Source organism: Aquila chrysaetos, chromosome Z, assembly GCF_900496995.4.
Source record: "Aquila chrysaetos chrysaetos chromosome Z, bAquChr1.4, whole genome shotgun sequence".
NCBI lineage: Eukaryota > Metazoa > Chordata > Aves > Accipitriformes > Accipitridae > Aquila > Aquila chrysaetos.
This window is the reverse complement of record NC_044030.1, coordinates 37997537-38018538: the sequence shown is the minus strand read 5'-3', so window position 1 is coordinate 38018538 and position 21002 is coordinate 37997537. Positions and strand designations below refer to the sequence as shown.

Below are 21002 nucleotides of genomic sequence, written 5' to 3'. Positions count from 1 at the left end.
GGCACATCCACTTTTTCACAGTAGGCTGTGTCAGAATAAGGACCAAGCATAGTAAATGATGGTGTACTAGAATAAAAAAAATAATAATAGGAACTATTAGGAGTTCTGGGGTGTCTTTAACTAGAAATAAAAGGATTTGTGGACTCCCATGCCCAATTACTTCACAGTGATATGAAATTTGCATTTAATACTCAGTATTTTATCACTGGTTCAAATGCCTACCAATGTGTCTAAGTATTCAAGCTTGTTTGTTGATCCTTCCCCCTGTTGAGTATGAATTATTACATACAGGAATGATTATTTAACTGAACAACTCTTACCACATCTTCTGAATTGCAAGAAGTGTGAAACTATTACATTTGACATTTTTTTGCAACAGGTGGTAATATAATATGCAGTAGTAAGAAATTTTGCAAAAACATCATGAATTTGGTAGAAATGAGGAGGAATAGCAGGATCCACATAGTAAGTCTCAATTTTTCGCAAGCACGAAGTTTTATCTGTTGTTATTTTAAAGTAAATAATAAAATACAGACTAGCTTCCAGAACTATTTTGCTTTTTGATGGTCAAAAGAAACACCTGATGATAATCTGTGTTTTATGAAGGTAGATTGCTTTGAAAGTGTAGGTGTTTGCCACAGTATAATAAAAGAAAGGTAAATGTTAGATAAGATAATACTGCTCCAATTCTCTCAGGACTTTTCAGGAGTCTCATTTGTATAGCTGAAGACTTTAGGACGCTGCCTAACATGTAAGAATCTATTTTGATTTAGAGAATTGCCTTTACAATGTTTAAAAAATACATACTTAATATACTTATGAAACAAACACAATGCAGGCACCAACAAGGCTTCTTCCAAACTTGTGTTTCCATTTAAAACTTTATTTTGTATGTTCAGAACATCACCAGAAACATAGAAACTTGTAGGCACAAATGACTTCATATCCAGAGTTTTTGAATAAAATATTTGCTAATGAAATCTCAACAACACATTTTCATGATAACTATATATCTTAGTATTTCATATATACATATAAAAGTCATGCGTTGTAAAGAGTCATTTTGTCTCGATCATGTTTTCTGGGTGCTAAAATTCACTGTAGATCTTACATGTCTTAACTATGTCATATTTTTTCTGTACATTTTAAAGAGTTTATTATACTGATATCACATTCCCAAATAAAACACAAAATGTAATAAAGCTGTATATTTTCTTTATTTAGCTTACAGTTTTTTCCCTGTATTAAAAAAAAATAATTGTATAAGTAATAGCAAAACAAATGATTTAAACCAGCTCACAAGTAAGATATGTAAAACCTAGTAGTATAAACCAGGGTGACAATGCAAGCATATAAAATATGTTCTCTTTCGAGTCTGTGGTCCAAGAGTAATATTGCTTCTGTACTGGCCTTGCTTTGATACATGCAAGTCCATGAAATAATTCATGGCTTATTATGTAGCAGGTGAGGAATCAACTGAGAATTAAAGGAAATGGTCCTCAAGCCCAACAACTGGCAGCTACTTGTTTTATTTCCACCTTTGCCATACAATTACTCTTTTTTTTTGCTATGAGGCACATACTAAAAAGTCCAAGGCCAAATTTCAGCCTGTAATATCCTTGGAGTCATAACTTTTTTAGTAATTCAGATCCCCTATATTCTACTTCTGCAAGATTCTTTACTAGTGAATAATTCCCCCAGTTAAAGTAATAATGTTAAAAGGATTTTTGTCTTTATATGGCCTTTTTTTCTTTGAGTTTATACCATTATTCCATGCTGGCTGCTTAGGTGTGTACCATGCATCATGACCTTTGGCACCAGCGTGTTAGTATCAGCAGGAGACCTCTGTCCTGCTGAACTCTGTATGTGACCCATTACTCCTTAAGTGTGATCATTCTTTTGATTTTCCAGTTTTGTTAGGGGAATCCACTGCTGTGAAGATGAGTATTGTCAGCCATTTGTTTACAAACAGAGTAGATATATAAACACTTATAAAAGTCTCAATAAACGTAGTGCTTTTAAATGTTTTGCATCCCTGATCTGGAAATACTCTTTGACCTATTGACAGACTGACAAGAAAGAGATGCACTTAGCTGTATAAGCCATACCAGGTTTCTTTATGTGTTTTAGAAACTATTTAAGAATGTGAAGAGACAGTCTGACCAAACGCAGAGCAAGCACTGGACTGGGACTGAGGAGATCTGCTTTTGTTCCTGGGTCTGCCAGTAGCCTGCTGGGTAACCTACGTGCAGTTTCTTCCTCTCTTTGTGCCTCAGTTTCACCACCTGAGAAGTTAAGATAATGATGCTGTCCTTTTTGTAAAGTGCTTTGACATTTATGGAGAAAAAGCATAGTGTAATAGCCAGGAATTTATTGTTAGCTTTTTTTCATGCTCTCTCCAATTTTCTCTTGTAATGCAATGAAGTAAACACACAAAATTCTGTCTTCTTTGAAATCAGTAGGAGTTTTACTTGATTTAAATGGTGCCAGAATTTCTTCTGAGTGAATGAGAAAAGTTGTGCTCCTTTCTAGACAGTGCTAATAGCGATTCTTGCTCAAAGAAATGTATACTATCCCTCTACGTGTGAAATGTCTGCACTTTTGTTTGAAAGGTGGAAAGTAAACAAGCAATAACTCCGAGAGGAACAAGGTAACAATTTTTAATGCAAATACTGCATTTGAACAGCTCCTAGAAGATATTTATAATGCAACAGCATGCATACTAATAATACTAGTACTCGACTGAAATTTCCCATACTATGATTTTCACATAAACATTTACCAAAAATATGTTCATTTGTTTTTATTATTTCAAAGCAGTTCCTAAGGTGCAAATTGTAGCTTATGCAATTTTGATGTGTCCTTTAAAAAATGTATGTGCTTCTTTTATCTTAGATGGTCTTTGTTACCAGTAGGATACCTAATTTACTCATTCATATTAGTTTTTAAAAAAGCTTTGGAGAGAGATCCAGAAAAGCTCACATATTTTACACTTTTTCCCCTTTGAAAGATTTTGAGAAGAGCAGTTCCCCCTGACAGAGTGGTTTAAACTGGTTTTTTTCTATTCTGAACTTTGTATTGCATTGTAACACAGTACTGACTGGAACTCATTTAATATGCCAAATCCCGTAGTACTTATCCCAGCAAATCTTCTCCTGGAGACTCCTGTGGGCCCTAACTCCAGATATAGGATTTGGTTCTACAAATAGTCACAGCAGTTCAAATAATGAGTTTAAATGGTAAATATAAAACCCTTCAGACAATATAAAGGCAATAGATCTAGTAGTGCACAAATGCAAAAACATTCTAATTGGAATATAGTAATGTAAAGAAGTTTCACTCAGCTATTCTGGTAATTTGAATAAAAACTTTATATACTACACCAACCCCTCTCCAAGGGTATCACCAGTTCAGTAGACTTTCCATTCATTCACTAATCACACCATGTGTTAATTTAACCATCAGCAGCATTTGAACCGAACCTTTCCCATAGAGGCTTTTGTAGGGGACTCCCTGGCCAATCCTCCCTGGGGAAGCTTTCTGTTTGTATATGTACATGATTTTTATACAATCTGACATTCTCCACAGGCAAACATTTGCTCTTCTGAAATACATTGTGGCCAGAAGCACAGGTCATTCTTGGAGTGATGGGTCCAGAAAAGGAGATGATCTCCATCTCTCCTACAGGGGCTGGCTTTTCCTCATCCCTCAGTTCAAACACCACATCATACTAGAAAGAAGTCTCAAGCTGGGGGGTAGAGAGAATATCTGTTCCTTTTAACTGTGCTACCCCCACACTTCCTTTTAGTGTGAAACAGTTTGTTTATTTGGCAGATCTGAGACTACCTGATGCACACTGCCCCAACAGTCAGTAATGAAAATTGCACAGAATTGTTTATCCACAGCATTCTTAAAGGACGCGATAACGCCACCCAGCATGCATTTATATGTTCTAGGTTTCTTCACGGCCATTTCTTTGTTTTTCTTCTGACATTATACATTGCCTTTTCTTGCAGTTATATGCAAATGTAAATTATATGAAGTTGATTTCCAAATCTTCAACATTATGCTGAGGATGAAATTTCTTTTCTTCTGCAAATTACAAAATTAGATATCCTGATCCATCTTTTACCTCCTGATTTTTTTCGCTGATAGCTAGAGTACATGATTTTTTAATTGTTGGCTTTTTTCATAGTAACTCATTTTTTCAAATTCCAAATATTTCTTTTAAAACAGATACTAATAAGTAGGGTCTTGCATGGTTGTTTGCTGTCTATAGGTTTTACACGCATATTGTCAGACAGATGAGACTGCATGACTGACTTCTAGCCGTGCAATTTCACATGACCACACATTTGCCTTTCAGCTTCTCTTTCCTCTTCTGCTGCTTGCTTTTTTTGCCATCAATTTGTAAACTCACAGTCCTGCGTTTCTCTAGGTTTAGCAATTCTTGGAATAACTCTTTCACGTTGTGGTTCAGCTTGGCCGAGGTCTCCATGAAGGCACATTTCCACTTCTTAGCCATGGCTTCTCCTTCACTGCTGTCCACCTCTCGGTTTTGGTTCTCATCATTTTTGTTCCCCACCAGCATTATTGGAATGCTTTCTACATCTCCTTTAATCTGACATATTTGTTCATAGATCGGTTTGAGTTCCTCCAAGGACTGTCGGCTGGTGATAGAGTAAACCAAAATGAACGCATGTCCTTTAGAAATAGAAAGACGTTGCATGGCTGGAAATTGATGGCTCCCTGTAGTGTCTGTTATCTGCAAAGTGCATATGCTCTTATCACAGCTGATCACCTGCCGATAGGTGTCTTCAATGGTAGGGATGTAGCTCTCTCTGAAAGTGCCCTTCACAAATCTCAAGACCAAAGAGCTTTTGCCTACTCCTCCAGCTCCAAACACGACAACCCTGTAATCATTGCTTTGCTCAGGCATGTTTCTCAGTGTGTCTGTTGCTCAGAGGGGAAAATCTAAGAAAGAAAATTACAAAAACAACAAGGCAGACATTAATACACGTACATGTGGAGAGTGCACTTTGTGATATCTTTCCCGATAAGAGAAATGAATGCTATGTAAGTGATGGCATACTAGCTGTAATAACTTAAGGATTATTAAGCGTTACACGATGATTTACTTCAGTAGTAAATTTAGGATTTGCAATCCAGCCTGGACTGGTAATAAAAGACCATGTTCATCACTTCACGACTTACTTTAAATTAAGATTGTGAGTTTCAGTATTCTTCCTACGGGACTAACATCCCCAGAAATAAAAAGCTGCATCTGAGAAATGGTATTTCAGCCAGGCCAAGGCCTGAAGAAATTGTAGAAGCTGAATTACTCTTCTGTCTCTAAAACAAGTGTCCTCAAATCATTGTTGAAACACACTGGTATAGATGTGTATGACAGCCAATGACTCTAAACATGCCATCTCTTCAGTAGTTAGGGAATTTATCTCCACTACAACTGGATAACACTCCTGAGTGACATCTAAGATGTATTTGTAGCTTATTCAGCAATAGTACCAAGTTATGTTTTGGTTTTAACTCTGTGGGAGTGCCTGATCCACTTCAATGTGATTTTCCCACTTGCATTTCAGGTCAAAGAGTACTTTTTGGTACACTGAGATTGTTCGCGTTCAGTCTGCCTTTTCATTCTAATCTTTATTTCACAACAGATGATATTTGACTGGAGACATGCTACACTTATCAGAAAGGTTGTGCAGGCATCTTCACAACATTTTAAAGTGGCTTATATTGCCAAGGTTGGCAAATGCGTATGTCAAAGGTCACAAAATTCTGTGATCCCTGAAGTCAATACCCCTTGACAAAACCTGTCTGTAAACAGTAGGACCACAAATATTGTCATCATTATTGAATAACAGAAATTATAAAGCTTTCACAGCATTGCAAGCTGTAGTTCTTTTAGAATTCATTGAAATAAACGTGAAGATGAATTTGTCCTCCCATCAGTAGCAGCTCATTAGGTACACAGCATGTACAAGTCTCTTTTTATATTTAGTGAGATTTAAGCAAATAGACACTAAAAAATTGAACCCTAAAAGTTGAAGAGAGTCTAGGATATTGTTACTTTTCAGACCAAAGCTAGATATATAAAAAGTGTGTGTGGAACAAACTGCAAAATGTGCTGCACCTATATTTGTTCTTAGGAAAATGGTCTTATTTACTAGGGAACCTTGTCCAAGTGCCCTAATCGTGCCAGGTGCTTGAATTTGTCTGTTGCAATGTTGCCTGGGCAGCAGCTAATCCAGAACAACCCAAAGGGGTTTCTTACTAAGGAAACCTTCAAGCTATTTCTTCACTGCAGCAGAAGGAGTGATTGCATTGAGGGGCAGAATTTTTAAGTTACCCTTTACCTGTCTAACATGGGGAGAATAGGACTGATGCTGTAGAGGTATAGATGTGAGTGGAGCCCCCACGACCTTATCCCAGTTGCCAGCCCACACTGAATTTTGTGCTTCTGCATCTTTGATGCTGTTGCTGCCTGTGCCAGTTATATTAAAGCTATGGCTACCCATGCTGCACTAATGTCTTCATTTTGCTGTTCAAGCATACCCTGATTTTGTTATCCTTCTTGTCCAGAGCATTCTATTCTGTCCTAATTCTAATGTCTGAGTAAGCTGAAAACATCTGTCTTTACATAATGTGTTGGATGAAGGAGTTGTACTTCCTCATCTGCCACACTGTAGGCAGAATAACCAGTGCAACTGGGGATGCTGACCCTGAGGCAAAGCAGGGAGCTGTCACAGCCCTGCCTACCCATCCTGACTTCAGGCAGAAGGCAGCTTCGCCCCTTCCATCTCTCCTACACAGTAGTCACTGTCACTCTCAGAGACCTGTTTAAATATAGGAAAGATAGATAAATAAGAGTGTTCAACCTGAGGCACTGAAGCAAAATTGTTTCTCTGACAGCAGAACTGAAGCAATGGAAAGAAGAGTAGTCTCAGAAAACACTGGTGTATGTGTTTATGTAAGAGAGAAAACCCTCTGAGGAACAAGGAAAATGGGTGAGCAGCTCATGCTGTCGAGAAAACAAACAAAACCAAAGTAGCTAACAAGAAATGAGAACAGAGGAAGCTAGCAGGACACTGTTCCACTGAGAATAAACCTGTACCTAAGAGCTGCAAACATGCAAATTCAGAACAGTTGTACAGCTTAGAGTTGTGGGTGACTGCAGAGAATGAGCTACCATAAGAATTATAGTTTAATAATTTTTGTGAGCAAAAAGGCAAGAGAGAATAACATGGCTATTTCACCTCAGAATCAGCTTAAGCGTTGCTCAATCAGATAGTATGTGGCCTAGGAACAATGGGATGATGAGACAAAATGCACCATGAAAATTTTTGCTATGAAAATCGGTGAAATACAGAGTAGAGAAATAGAATTTTAAAAGCTAGCTGAGTGTACTCCTGCTTTATTAAACTTCATGCTTTAAGCATACTCAGAAATCTCCAAGAAAACTGGCACATATGGTTGCCCAAAAGTTAGAACAAATTGAAATGTGGCACTTAATGGCATGAAGTATTAAGCATCCGAAAAGCTTCTAAGGGAACCTGAAATGGCATGGCAACAGTCTTCAAATACATAGTAAGTTGTTGCAAAGAGGGAGAGTGTACATCTGTAGTGGGAAAAAATGGAACTAATGGGCTTACATTGTGGAAGAGTTTCACATTAGACAATAGGAAAACTTTACAGTGGTAAGAAAAGCACACCTATTGCTTAGGGAGATTTTGCAGACTTTTGAAATGACCACAGAGTCACAGGATAATTCAGGCTGGAATGGACCCAGCACCCTGGGTCAGCCATGAGACCAGACAAGGTTGTTCTGTCCTGTCAGGGTTTTAAAAACTCCAACATTTCCCACAGCCTCTCTGGGCAACCTCCTCCACCGCTAAATTACCCTCAGTGTGATTTTTTTTCACCCTTATATCTAGTCTGAGGTACCGGTGTTTCAACTCATACCTGTCATCTCTCCTCCCACCATCCATCGCTGTGAAGGGTTTGACTCCATCTTCTTGACGGCTTTCGTGTAGGTTTTGGGGGGCTGCTGTTTGGTGCCCCCTGACCCGTGCCTTCCCCAGGCTGAGCCAGCCCTTGTCCCTGCAGGGCAGGACAGTGCTGCAGCCCTGGACACCTCGGTGCCCTCGTCTGAACTTGCTCCACTTTACTGATGGGTTTCCTCTGCCGGGGCTGCCAAACCTGGCCAAACTACGCAGCGGTTGTCTCACGAGCGCTGAGCAGAGGGGGATTATCACCTCCCTGGACCGACTGGCCACGCTCCTGTTCGTACAGCCCAGGACACGGCGGGCCTTCTTCGTTGCAGCCGGGGCCACTGCTGGCCCTGCCCAGCTCGCCGCCCGCCACGGCCCCAGGGCCTTCTCCGCAGAGCAGAGCTGCTCCCCAGCCCTGGTGGCTGCAAGGGAGCAGCAACATTAGCAGCTGATTAGTCTGTCCCACATGCAGGTCTCTTAGTCCTAAAGATTCTCAGTTTTACCAGGATAAACAATACAGATTATTTAATTTTTTGTCCCGCTCAGGAGCAAACAAAACAAAAAGCTCATGCAAAGTTTTTTGATCACACTGGAGAAAGGCTTCCCTAAATAATTTTTACCATGTGGTTGTATTCTCTGTGTGAATCTGGTCAGAGATTCACCTGCAGTGAAAATCATTCTCTGTGACTGTGGTGCACTTGCACCCAGTTGTGCATTTGTTAATACCTTTCATACCACCTTATTAGTGTATTGATTTTTCTTTGTCTTAAAATATGTTAACTAAAACACACAGCAGGACAAAATAAATTACTACGTTGTTTCATCAGTTTTCAATATTCTGGACAAAGTGGGTATGGAAAAATTAACTTGAAAGAAGTCTGACTTTTCAGATGTACAATGTCATCTCTGATTCATACTTTAAGAACCTGTCTGTTTCACAATCTGCACGTAGAAAACAGCAGTTGCTTTTTACAGTTTAGAACTGACTTATTCTGGAGTTTGTGTGTAATAAAGCCTCATTTGCTGCCTTTGCTACTTTCACAAATGACATCAGTGAAAATTTACTATCATCCTCTGAAGTCTCAGTTTAACAAAACTATCCTTACTTAAAAAGACAAAGCACTTTTCATAACATACCTCCATACCCTTCATTTTTTAATTGTTTGGTTGCAAAGTTCAGCAAGTTAGTGCATCGCCATATACCTCTGCTGACTTAGCTCTGTTTTCTGCAGATGCTTCGCCAGCACAAGGCTCAAGTTGCTCTAGCTCAGCTGCTGCGGGTGAGCTCGAGAGGCTGTTCACTGGGACAAAAGACTGCCTCCAGTTCAAACTCAACTACAGACCTTTACATTGGTCTGCATTCTTTCCCCAGCTGTTTCTGACATGCCAGGTAAAAGAAGTGAAGGGTTGTTCTGACAGGAGGGTATAGTTTAAGGGCTGAGTCATTGTGATATAAAATCAGTTATTTTGTTATATAGTGATAACAAAAACATGCACTTAAAAATGTTTAAACAAAGTACCTCGCATTACAGATTGTGCACTTGATAGTTCAAACTCTTAATGTTCTTTGGGTGACTAATTACATGTGGCTGTGTTAGCATTCACTAAATCGATGTCACTGATCCTGTATTTAGCTACTGGATCTCCACAGTTATTGCCTATCTTTAATCATTTTTTATAGTTTAACTTTCCTATCAAATGTATTTATGACTTGCCTCTTATGTTTGTATTTAAGCCATGAATAACATATGCAATAACAGGCAAAAGGTATAGGAAGGCTGGAAAATAACTTCTGAAAATTAATCTACTTGAATACTTACTGTTAGAGTAGCATGAGATTAGAATCTTACAGCTGGTGAGCCCTTCTAGTTTGTAATTGAAAGTAGGTATAGAAAAAACTGCTTACTCTCCAATCTTTCCACAGTTTTGGTTTTGTTGCAGAAGATTTTCACCATGTTTGCATTGTTAGACTTCCAAGAAATGCCCCAGATTGCAAAGTTCTTTGAAATTGTTTGGCTAGATGGTATCTTCTAGGGTTGCATTCATTTTATAAAACAACCTGATCCTGATACAACCTTTGCTGTCTGGATTCAGAGGCTTTGATTACGCCTTAACTGATCCAGTTCTTGAAGTTTTATGATGTCCTACTGAGATGTCAGTCTAATATGCAGTACAGCAATTGTCACATGCTGTCTATTAATTTCCTGAAAGCTCTTTTCTCTCAAGTAAAATCATCTCATGTCAGTCACTGATTTTTATTTTTTTTTTTAAAGTCTAAGGAGATGTCTCTGTCTATATTGTCATTGTTATGATGAAAATCCAATAAAGTACAAGCAATGCATTTAGTTAAAAAGCTTGTATCAATTTAAATTAACAGTCTATCAGGTTATCCAGTGATGATACTACTATGCAACAACACAAGGTGCAAGGTGAAGAATAATACCAAATGTAGTTATAGATAAGATGGATTTCAGCATGGCCATTTCACCATATCAAAGTTAAAAAAGGTACACATAGTTTACATAAAGGAGGGAAGGAGAGCTCTGCAAGGAGTTTTTACTTGTTGTCCATTATGTATGTATATAAACAGGCATTTCTTGGGGAGTATTTTCACCATATGTGCCAATGAACATGGACTTAAAGAATGGGGGTTTTCTTACTTCCAGTGTCTTCATCTTTTACTACAAGACTCACTTTTCTGTTCTTTTTCTTTCTTTTTCATTGCTTGCTTTACTTTGGTCTTTTCAAATCAATGGATAGGTGGACATGTTTGAAGACAAAATGGTAAGAGCTAAAACAGCTTTTTCTTGCAACATGAGGTTCTAGTCCATGTGGAAAGCACTTTTTTTATTCTCATGCTGAAGAAAACATTCTTTGAAAGTCTGCTTTTTGATGATCAGCTCTTGTAAATCATGACTTCTTCACTGCATAAATGCTGTAGCACTTTTGATTTATGTCTGCTCTGGCTTTTATGCAGGTGTTGTTCTTACCATCTTTGTTAGCAGAGAAGAATATTTGCATACTGTTAATGCCTGCGTTGTTGATATTTGAGCAAAGCCTTGGCCAGAGATAAGTATCCATTCAAAATAGCTTCTCTTTTTGCTTTGCGTGTTTACATAAAATAGGAGGATGACTGGCCAAGTCACATCAACATAAGTAGCTATGCATGGATTGACAGTACTAATGAGGGTAATTAAAATTATCTGATGTATTTAGACTAAAACTGCTTCCTGAATTTGCTTTGCCATAGCAAAATTTCAGCTTGATAAGTTATTGCGACATCATGCCTTGTTTTCAAAATATCTATCTATATGTTGGTGACTTCCTTGCACTTGAATTTAAGTCTCTAATACTTTCGTTAGCAGATACTATCCAGAGATTGTTGGACAACAAGTATTAGGCTAAATGTTACTTATTCATAATTGTTACAAATTTTTACAAGCCAAAAATACAGGGAGGTGTGTCAGATATTTTGGATCATGCCCTCTCCCTACAAAAAACCCAGGAAGTCTTGAAATGCAAAAAAGTCATTCACATAATAGTGTGAAGTGGGATTTGAAGAGAGCAATTGACTGCATTTTGCTCAAGGTATTTATGCAGTGCCAGAGATCATTAAGCCATTTGACCAAAGATTTCTCTGGGTTTTTTCACTGTCTCCAGTGCAGTTTGAACAAAGTATCTTTTTTTTATTCCTAAAAAAATTTTCTTTGCCTACAGCTATTCCACCTAATGATAACTCTCATTGCTTTAGGAAAGGTGATTATGCTGCTGATGATGAAATGCTGATAATTAGTTAAATTAGTTGCTTCCAGAAACTTCTCATACTCCAGCACCAGTTTTGCTGTTGTTTCGTAGTAATAGCTTGGGTTTTGCATTAGTCTAAAAACTCATTATAGGGTCCCTCCAAGACCAAATTTTATGCAATTGCTCACTGAATCTTGCCCAATGTTAACATGGATTTCAATTAACACTGGAGGATGGTAAAGAATGGTGTTTCAAAATAATGGCAATGCTGCATAATCAGTGAAGACTAAATCTACTTCAGAATTCCCAGCACTGAATGCCCAAGTACTAATGTACAGGTTTACTGAAGAGAAAGCTGAGTTAGTGTCACGTAAAGTACTGTTATTGTGAAAAGGAAGATGGGCACTGTTCATGTGACCTGCAGGTCTCAGTTCAGCAAAGCCCTTAAGAAAGTGCTTAAGTTGTGTACATTCTTCTCATCCGTGTTTTTTAATCTGGGCTTAACTGTGGTCTAACTGAGCATTGTTTCTAAAGTCTGCATATATAGCACTCATAATATAAAGGCTGTTTATAGTAGAGGAAAGATTAAGAAAATCAGTGATTTTCGGCAGGTCAGTGTAGAGGCAGCAGTTCAAAATGACATGGGAATTTTTCAATATAACAAGTCATGTTGGCCAAACAGCATTCAACTATTGGACACTGAAAGGAACTTAATAGTCTAACTTTAAGATCTGTGTAGAAGTTACCATGTGTGGCCAAAAAAAGATCTGCATGAACAGAGGTTTTTGGAGTTCCAGATTTATTTTCAGAGTCAATAAAAAACTGGATGGCTTAATAAGCCATGGCAGAAAATGACAGAGAGTTGTTCTAAACTACAGTTTGAGAAAAAAAGCAATGTTAACTTAATATTTTGTATCATCAGTCAGAAGGAAGCAGACCAGATTGAGTTACAGAGAAAATGGCATCTTCTATGGAAAAAAAAAAAATAAAAAAATTTGCATGTCATAAACTTGCTGGTTTTCTCTGACACACTGTCCTTGTTATAATATTTACTTATCTTCTGAAAGTAAGAGACAAAAGTAGATGTTCTTCTTATTCAACATATTCATCAGAAGCACAAATTCAAATTTCAAATTCATTGTTTCAACTGAAACGGTTTCTGTTTTAGAGCTAGACTCTCTACAATGTTTGAATTGTTTGAAGTTGCATAGAAAATTCATCACTTAGAATTTTCGAACTGAAATGAATGTGGTGGCTCAGTCTGTACAAAATTGGATGAGACTGAGACAGAGCAGAAAGCTAAAACTGCCCTGCATGACCAGAATGTCAGCAAACAAAGTGTGTACTTTGGGGTGATCGTAGCGTTTGTTTTCAAATATATAAAAAAGAAAAGGGGAAGAAAAATAAAAATTGTTCCATTTTTTCAATGTTGGCTAAAGTGTTTCTTGCATTTCTGGGATGGATTCTTCACTACATTACAAATGCGTATGCTACACTACAGATACAGTCTAGGTATTAACCCAGGATATAAATTTTGGAAAGTTTTTTCAGAGAGGTTCTCTGAGAGGTTTTGCAGATTCCTTTCATATTGCTGGCCTAACATAGCAAACTAATAGAAGGGACAAGAATCTTTCAAAATAATTGTCACAGTTCTGTTCTGTATTTAAAGAAGTAGAATATTGTCCTAAGAACATCTGTACATAAAGGAGGTAGAATCTAGCCCCTATACTGTTCTGTTCTCACAGATGTTGTGCTCTTCTTTAGCAAATTGTCATATTTTGATCACAGTGATGTTGAAAATCTCATTCCCAAAACAATGTCTTTTCAAAATTGTTTGAAGCCCTAAAAATTATCATATTAAATGGATCCCTTGGTAAAACAAAAAACCCAAACACATAGTTGTCACAGTACAAAAATCTTTACTAGCTCTTGGGCTAAGATATGGCCAGCAGAGATTGTGGCAGAAATAGTTTTGTTAGGCAAGAAAGAACTGGAAAAAGTAAGGAGAAAGAATTAGATGAGTTTTCTACAGGTGCAATAGGTAGCATGGGTTTCTGAAACTAGGTTTAACCAAAGTGGCATTGTTTGTTGAGGAAGGCAGCAGGACTGGTGACAGAAGAATGAATGATGCAGAAGGGTCTGTTGATTCCCTTCTCTGCTGAGGGTTCATGTGCAGAAAATGTAGAAGGTGCTGGATCTGATCCAACAAAGAGCTTTAGAATTAGGAGTACACTTAAATGATTTGCTCCATTGTTGCCCAAGAGCTTTCAGAACTAACCCTTGACTAACAGGTATGTACTAATGAACCATTACCATAAAACAAGATTTAGCACCATTGAACATACTTGACAGATGAAAAAAAAACTTCTTTTCATGCAGAAACAGCAATAATGTGCTAAGTTTACCCAGGGTGGACAGGTGTCTTACTGGTTGTCTCTTCCTATTTAGTGGATAGGGTAATCTTAAATTTAAAAAGGGAGAATTTCCTGACTCAGTTCCTGTTTAAATTCAGGCTTTGCTTTAGGCATGTTAGATATTTCATTGATTTAAATGGAGCTACTCCTGTATTTATTTATCTATTCAAGCATTTTGGTAAACCAGTATCTTAATCTCTTAAGTGCTTACAGTCAAAACTCAGTGAGAAATGACTCAGAAGCCTTTGCATATGTGTAGTTAGGTATTCGTGAATTCACACATAGAAATAAAAATGTCAAGATAACAGCATTGTATTCAACTCCCTGTAGGACTGATTTTTCTGAGTTTTCTCCCCACCTTAACAGACCAAATACTATAGTCCTTGCTCAGTTTTCAATAGATTTAGTTTACCTAAGTAAAGATAGAACGATCAACTTACAGTGTTGTATGTTCACCTTTCAACATGTAGGACATTATGCCATTGGGTAGAGCAGTAGGGTTATTGACTGGAATTTGTCAGTCATATAAATGCAGGATCAGAGACTCAGTCTGACCATTCAGACTCTCTGTTTTTTAAAAAGCAGAATACTCTTTTTGGCAATTAGCTATGACTTTACATGCTGTAATGAACTTCTGCTTCTCCAGATGTCCACTAGCCAAAATAGGTGACTTTTTATTCTGCATCTAATGGAAAAAGGTGTGGCTTTTAAGTTTTCTTGAATGGACAAAGTTGGAAACATACTAAACACTAAAAAAACCCAAACTAAGAAGGAAAATTTCCCAAATAATAATTTTACTCTAGAGGCTTTGGATGTTAAGTTCCGTATGTTGTGAGATTCGTAATAAAAATCCCAGCATAGGCAACAAGCTAGTTCCATATAAATGTCTTCATTTACACAGAAGAAACATGCATCTGTGGGAGACTGGTTTCCATTCAGCAGAGGAAACTGTACAAAGACCAGTGGCCGTTTTGCCTTTCCACTGTAGTCTTCAGTTCCTCAATGTTAATTCATGACTGTTTGTGGAAATCTTCTATAGATGCAGAATTATTAAAGGCTAAGGGCTTCTGACTTATTCTTATGAATATAACTCCTATCATTAATTTTCCTTGCTGGGCTGGAAAGGATAGCTTGATTGCTATCCTGACCATTGGAACACTTCTGATACTGTTCCACAGCCCAAACACTACCCTATTCAAAACAATGTGGCTTAAACTGAGAATGTCAATATCTGTCTTGCTGTCCTAGCTGTGCATGGTAAGTCCTCCAAAAACCCTACCAGCCAACATATTTTGCAACTGGTTTGTTGGGTAATAACTTGTGAACAGGTTAATGCAACCGGTTTCAGGACCCAGAAGGATCCCTGACAAGTAATTAAGTAATGCAATCCTGTGGTCTATATGCTTCTAGGCACTAGTAAGAAGCCTGTGCTTCCACTGAAAATTTTCTGCAAACCAGAAAGGGTTGAAAACCAGCAATTAAAGTATACCTATGGGGTATGACACACGAATGACAGCTTCCTGATAGGAGTTTCTAAATGTTCACAAGAAGCTGTTTGCTATCCATGATATGCAATTTATCATAACCTAGTTTTGTGGGATTTTTTTTTTTTTTTCTGAAGTGTACTTTCTTTAAGAATTAATTTGCAAATCTGCATCTCAGGACTTTCACAAAAATGAATACTTTCCTTACTGATTTTTTTTTTTTTTTAAACAGAAAACCAATTTCATACTAATCTTCATCACTGCCCCAGGTTTCAGTACTTTTTATTCCAAGGTGAGAAAAGTAGGTTTAGCCTTTAGAGTAGTTTATTCTCAATTCATGTTTCTTTTCCTTGTAGCAGTAGACAAAATTATAAAAACTGTATTTTAAAGATTAAAAAATACTTTCTCAGTAACACATGGTAGCATTTTAATGTTTGAGTAAACAAATTGGGAAAACTGTAATGTTTTTTAGTTGGTTTACAGCAATATTTTAGCTATTGATGGTAGCTAATATTTGATTATTTAAATTACTAACTTCGTCAGAGCAGATAAAAGCTGTCAGCCTAGATTTTCAGAGAAGAATATAAAAATAAAAATAAATAAAAGAGGGTAAGTCTCCTTTTCTTAGCTTCACATTAATTTTAAGTTAGAACTACTGGACATTTGGGGAAGGAAACATCTGCACTCCAGGAATGTATTTGCTCTTTTCATATAGCTGCTTTACTACATACATATTTTAAATGAGGATGCGAAAAGGCTGTCATAACTTCATTGACACTTACACAGATTCAGCTAAGCCAACTCCATTACCTGCAGTCAGGCTCAGGGTGATTGCATTTTGCTGCCATAGCGTACTACAGCCCTGCACAGTCAGAGAAATCAGAGACTGATTTTCATCTCAGATACAGAAGTCTAACATTCAACTCAAATTTATTTGCTCAAGGGGATGTGGTCCTGACCTCAGTGTGAGTGGAAAAGTGCATTTGTCACAGACTTGACACACCCTTTTGACATTTTGCACTTGTCTTCCTTTGACACTCATTTCAAGAATTATACAGTAATCAATATTTTGTGGTTGAAAACAAATCAATATTTGTTTTCTCAAAAAGGCAAAATAAAGTATGTTCTGTTTCAATTCATACGTACGGTTGCATTGTCACTCGGTGGGTCTTTTCCACTGCCTTTCCAGCAGTAAGACAAGATATTTTAATGCACATTTTCATTTTAGTGGCACAGTAAGAATGGAGGGAAAGTATCTGTTCACTGATACTTAGAAACCTTTGTTTGGGTGGAAAGTAAAAAATAATGAATGGGAAAAATTTTCCAAGAATTTTTTTTTTCCTGGTACATTTAAGGAAATTGTTCATTTAAAGGAAAAATTAATATTGCTAGTATTATGTATTCATGTTTCACAAAACTGCCATTTTTCTTCCTCTATGTAATACTGATAATTGCTCAATTAAGCCTAGTAATACAAAGTATTACGGGGAAGGTAACAAACATTTGGAATCAGCCCTACATACAAACCAAATCTCCCACAGTGAATACTGTTTCAGTCTAAGTGTACAAATGGCCTGATACTCAACACAGTGTGGGAGCTGGAACAATCAAATGCAGCTTATATATTACAGAACAGTTACTGATGTATACTGCAAACTGAAAGCAATCCAATGTATTACGTAAATCAAAACCATAAAAAAAAGCAAGAAAAGGATCAGGCTATAAAGAGAAAGAAGTAGAGGAAAAGGGAATATGGACTTGAACACAGTCATTCTGTAGAAGCATCTTTGAACCAGAATACTGTTTATTGCAGGTTTTTAAAATAAGCTAAGTTTGAGGTAATAGCTCACACTCTGTCACAATGTGTGTGAGTCTGCTTTTTCACACATGTTGGTGGGACCTTTACACGGGCAGGAGTGTTGGTTAGCACAAAAGAAAGTTATCAGGTGATTCTCAGAGGAAACTAGAAACAACACTAATAACAACTTCAGGAACAGCAAGCATTATCAGTTTATGTATTACCCACTATTTTTGTTGGTACTACAGAGACTGCAGTGCTGGTGTAATATAATCCTGACCACTTGGCCAGAAGAAGCCGTGCTTCTGAACTCCAATCATCTTCCAAAGAGCTCTGCTCTGTACTGTGAGAAGGGGATATTATTCAGCCTGATGACCATCAAAGCTTATGTGTCTGCTGGTGTAAACAATAGCGCAGCACAACCTAGAAGAGAAATGTGCTTTCATCTGGCTCTGATGTGAGATGTGTGGAAAACTGTGTTTCCAAACACCTTGACCCATTTGCAAAGAGACTTTTTAATGCAGGCAACTTCCAGTGAAAATTAAGAATGGTCTTTAGTACTGAAAGAGACCTTCTGGATTATCAAATCCAATTCTGTGCCATTGCAGGCAACCATTTCACATAATCCCTTCCATCAAGTTCCAATTGAAAAGCATTTAGAGCCTTTTCTTTTTATTACTTCAACAAGAAGGTAATTTCAGAACCTTGCTGCTCTAATGGTTTGAAACCTTCCAGCCTAAGTGTGTTCACAGCCCATTTACACACACTCATTCTTCTCTTTTCCCAGGGATGAAGATAAATAGCTGTACATCGCAATCATTTCCCCAGTTCCATGGGGCCATCGATTTGCAGCTGTGTATTTGAACCTGTTCCATGTTTGGACAGTTCTTCATGCAAAAGCCTCAGAAATGTGGTGTGCAACGTGAAAGATAGCATGAAATCTGGAAGGATACTGCATTTCACAGCCCCTGAATGATGGCACGGATGCCATTCTGCTAGAATTAAGCACTACTGCATTTAGTAAGCACAGCTGGACCCCGGGGGGCAGCTCTTGAACATGAGTGAAGTCCATCAGTCAGAAAAGTAAAAGGGGGCGTGGGGAGTGGGGGAAGCCAAAATAGCCCTCTGACACAGAACTAAAAACTTGTGAGACCTGCAAACATTCTAGATACAGTAAACTGTAAACCCTGGCAAAGGTATAACACCAATCGCTTGAAACAGCTTCATTTACATGGAAAGGTATGGATGGGGATGCACACATTACATACCTATATGTCTGTGCATTTATAATGTGTTAATCTTTGACTAGGTAGTCATGAAAACAAGACATTCAGAAAACGCTTTAAAAATAAAATACATCAAATCTTGTTGCTCCATGCTCACTCACCCAGCTGTGACCGAGTGCTGCAGCATACAGAGCATCCCGCATTTCACGGGGAAGATAGCAAGAGAGGAAATATTATCAAATCTGGATTCAGTCACTCACAGACACTTGAGAATGGCCTGTCGTGATTTATTTTCTTTCATTCAACGGAGAAAGGCACAATCTACTGAACAAATAAAATATTGCCTGCCTGTCAGAGGAATGCTGCAAAGTTGTTTGTTTCAAAGAAAGGAACACCTGGTGTTATTCTATTCAGACTCAACATTTTCGTATTCTTTCATCACATAAGCTAAAAAGTAGCCTTCATTTTTAAAAAAATGAATCTCTCCTTAAACCACGGCAGTGGCAGCAGTGTAAACTAGGGCAAATTCAGCATATCAAGTTTTAATGAAAGACAGTTCTTAAAAAAGGTTATGAAGCCATTACTAGCATCCCAGCACAGAGAAAAATGATGTTGTCTAACTGGTCAGTATGCATATGACCAGCTTCTGGCTTCCTTGTCAGCCACAGCTTATAGCATGCCATGTTCCCTACGTAAGATACACGCTTAGGTCAAATCTTGCAGTCGTAACTCACGAAAAACTCTATCGACTTCAGTGGAAATTTTGCCTGGGCGAGGACTGTGCCTTTTGGCCAAAGGAAGCAAAGACCTCAAATCTCAAAGCTACGTTTGTTGTACGAGGTGATGTAGGAAAGCATTGGGGGAAAAAAAAAAAAAAAAAAAAAAAAAAAATTACCTGCGCGGGAACAGCAAGCTCCGAATGCTCTTCAGTTTCTGCCTGTCATCGCACCAGCTGTTCGCCCCCTCTGCCCTGGGTTTCCTCCACCCGAGAGGAGCCCCTGCCTCAGCCCAGGGGCTGCAGCTCCGGCGCCGGCGGCTGCCCCGCGCTCTGCCTGGGCTCGGAGCCTCGCCGCTCCGGCGGCTGGCGCTGCTCCCGCTCCTGCTCCTGCTCCTCTCCCGCTTTCTCCCCTCTGCCCGGGCCGCGGCTAAGGCTTCTGCTGCCTCGGTCGCAGCTTCTCTCTTTCTTTCTGCTGTTACGGATGTCGGCTGACTCCAGCCTCTGCTGGTGCTGCCGCCTAAATGGCGACTGCAAAGCTCAGCTAGGCTTTTAACTGCCACCTACCGAGTAATTGTGGAATATATGTATGTATATAAAAGTGTATGTATACAGGCTGTAATTTTCTGGCTTTCTCGACAAAGGTAGTAGATTTTTACAATTAGTCTTTAAGCCCTCCAGATATTCTATAGTTTATCATTTAAAGCTGCAGTTTACATTAATCTGTGCTCATAATTCTCTCCTTCTTTCAGAACCTAAACACGGAACAAGCCTGTTACCTTTAACTTTAAAAAGCTTACAAAGCCTTTGGTGAGGCAAATCCCCAGTGGGCATAAACCAGCATAGCCCTACTCAAATCAGTGGACCTGTGCTGATTTATACTACCTGAGAAATTCATCCCTTTGGTCTAATATTTATTCACAAAAATACAGTAGATATCAAGTATGAACAAAAAAGCCATAAAAATAGCTTTTGTCTGACACAGCCCCTCAAAATTTCACTCATCTGGAACAGACAAGACTTTTCTTTTTTTTTCCTGACAGCAGTGTAAAATAGGATTCTTGAATTTTATGGGCAAACATAAATTAAGAAAGTACATTGTTTTTTCCACCTTTAATGGTGATGTTTTTTGATGAAAAATCCAAACACAAGATTTAATGTCTCCTTCAGCTGTTTGTTTTTAAAGCAACTCCTAGAAATACTCAATGTCTCCTTTAGCTGTTTGTTTTTAAAGCAACTCCTAGAAATACTCAGGGCTTTTCTTTCCAGACTAGAAGTGGAGTGCACTGGAGATGTTTGAACTCCTACTGCAGAAAGGAAGTCTAAGTACAGGGTCCCTCTGTGAAGCCCCACAGAAGGTATGGGGAGATGCTACTACCTTCATATCCTAGTAGCAGGGGTATGTAGCACCATAGTTTCTCTGAGCTTGCAGCATGTCGCTGGGTTGAGTCATGACACAGAAGGGCTCTGTGCTCATTCCAAGGAGTGCAGCCCTGCAGAAGACAGGTGGCACCCAGCACCCCAGCACAGCAGCATGGAAAGTGTTCAATTTTTAGGCTTGCTGTGACTGCTGAGAGAAGCATGGGTTCAGCAGCTAGCTCTCAACAGC

At 38.3% G+C, this 21002-nt stretch overlaps 1 protein-coding gene across 1 annotated transcript; it reads right to left on the bottom strand.

Annotated features, from left to right (window-relative positions):
- Positions 1–862: 862 nt before the first annotated feature.
- On the bottom strand, positions 863–19984 carry DIRAS2 (DIRAS family GTPase 2). Its single transcript, XM_030005045.2, has 2 exons — positions 19574–19984; positions 863–4974 (listed from the first exon to the last, which is right to left on the bottom strand). Exon 2 carries the CDS (start codon positions 4937–4939, stop codon positions 4340–4342), a length of 600 nt encoding a protein of 199 aa, XP_029860905.1. The 5' UTR covers positions 4940–4974; positions 19574–19984; the 3' UTR covers positions 863–4339.
- Between the last annotated feature and the right edge of the window lie 1018 nt (positions 19985–21002).

What these genes read in the sequence shown, in the direction of transcription:
- DIRAS2 (XM_030005045.2), bottom strand. Translation starts at nt 4,939, where the DNA reads ATGCCTGAGCAAAGCAATGATTACAGGGTTGTCGTGTTTGGAGCTGGA.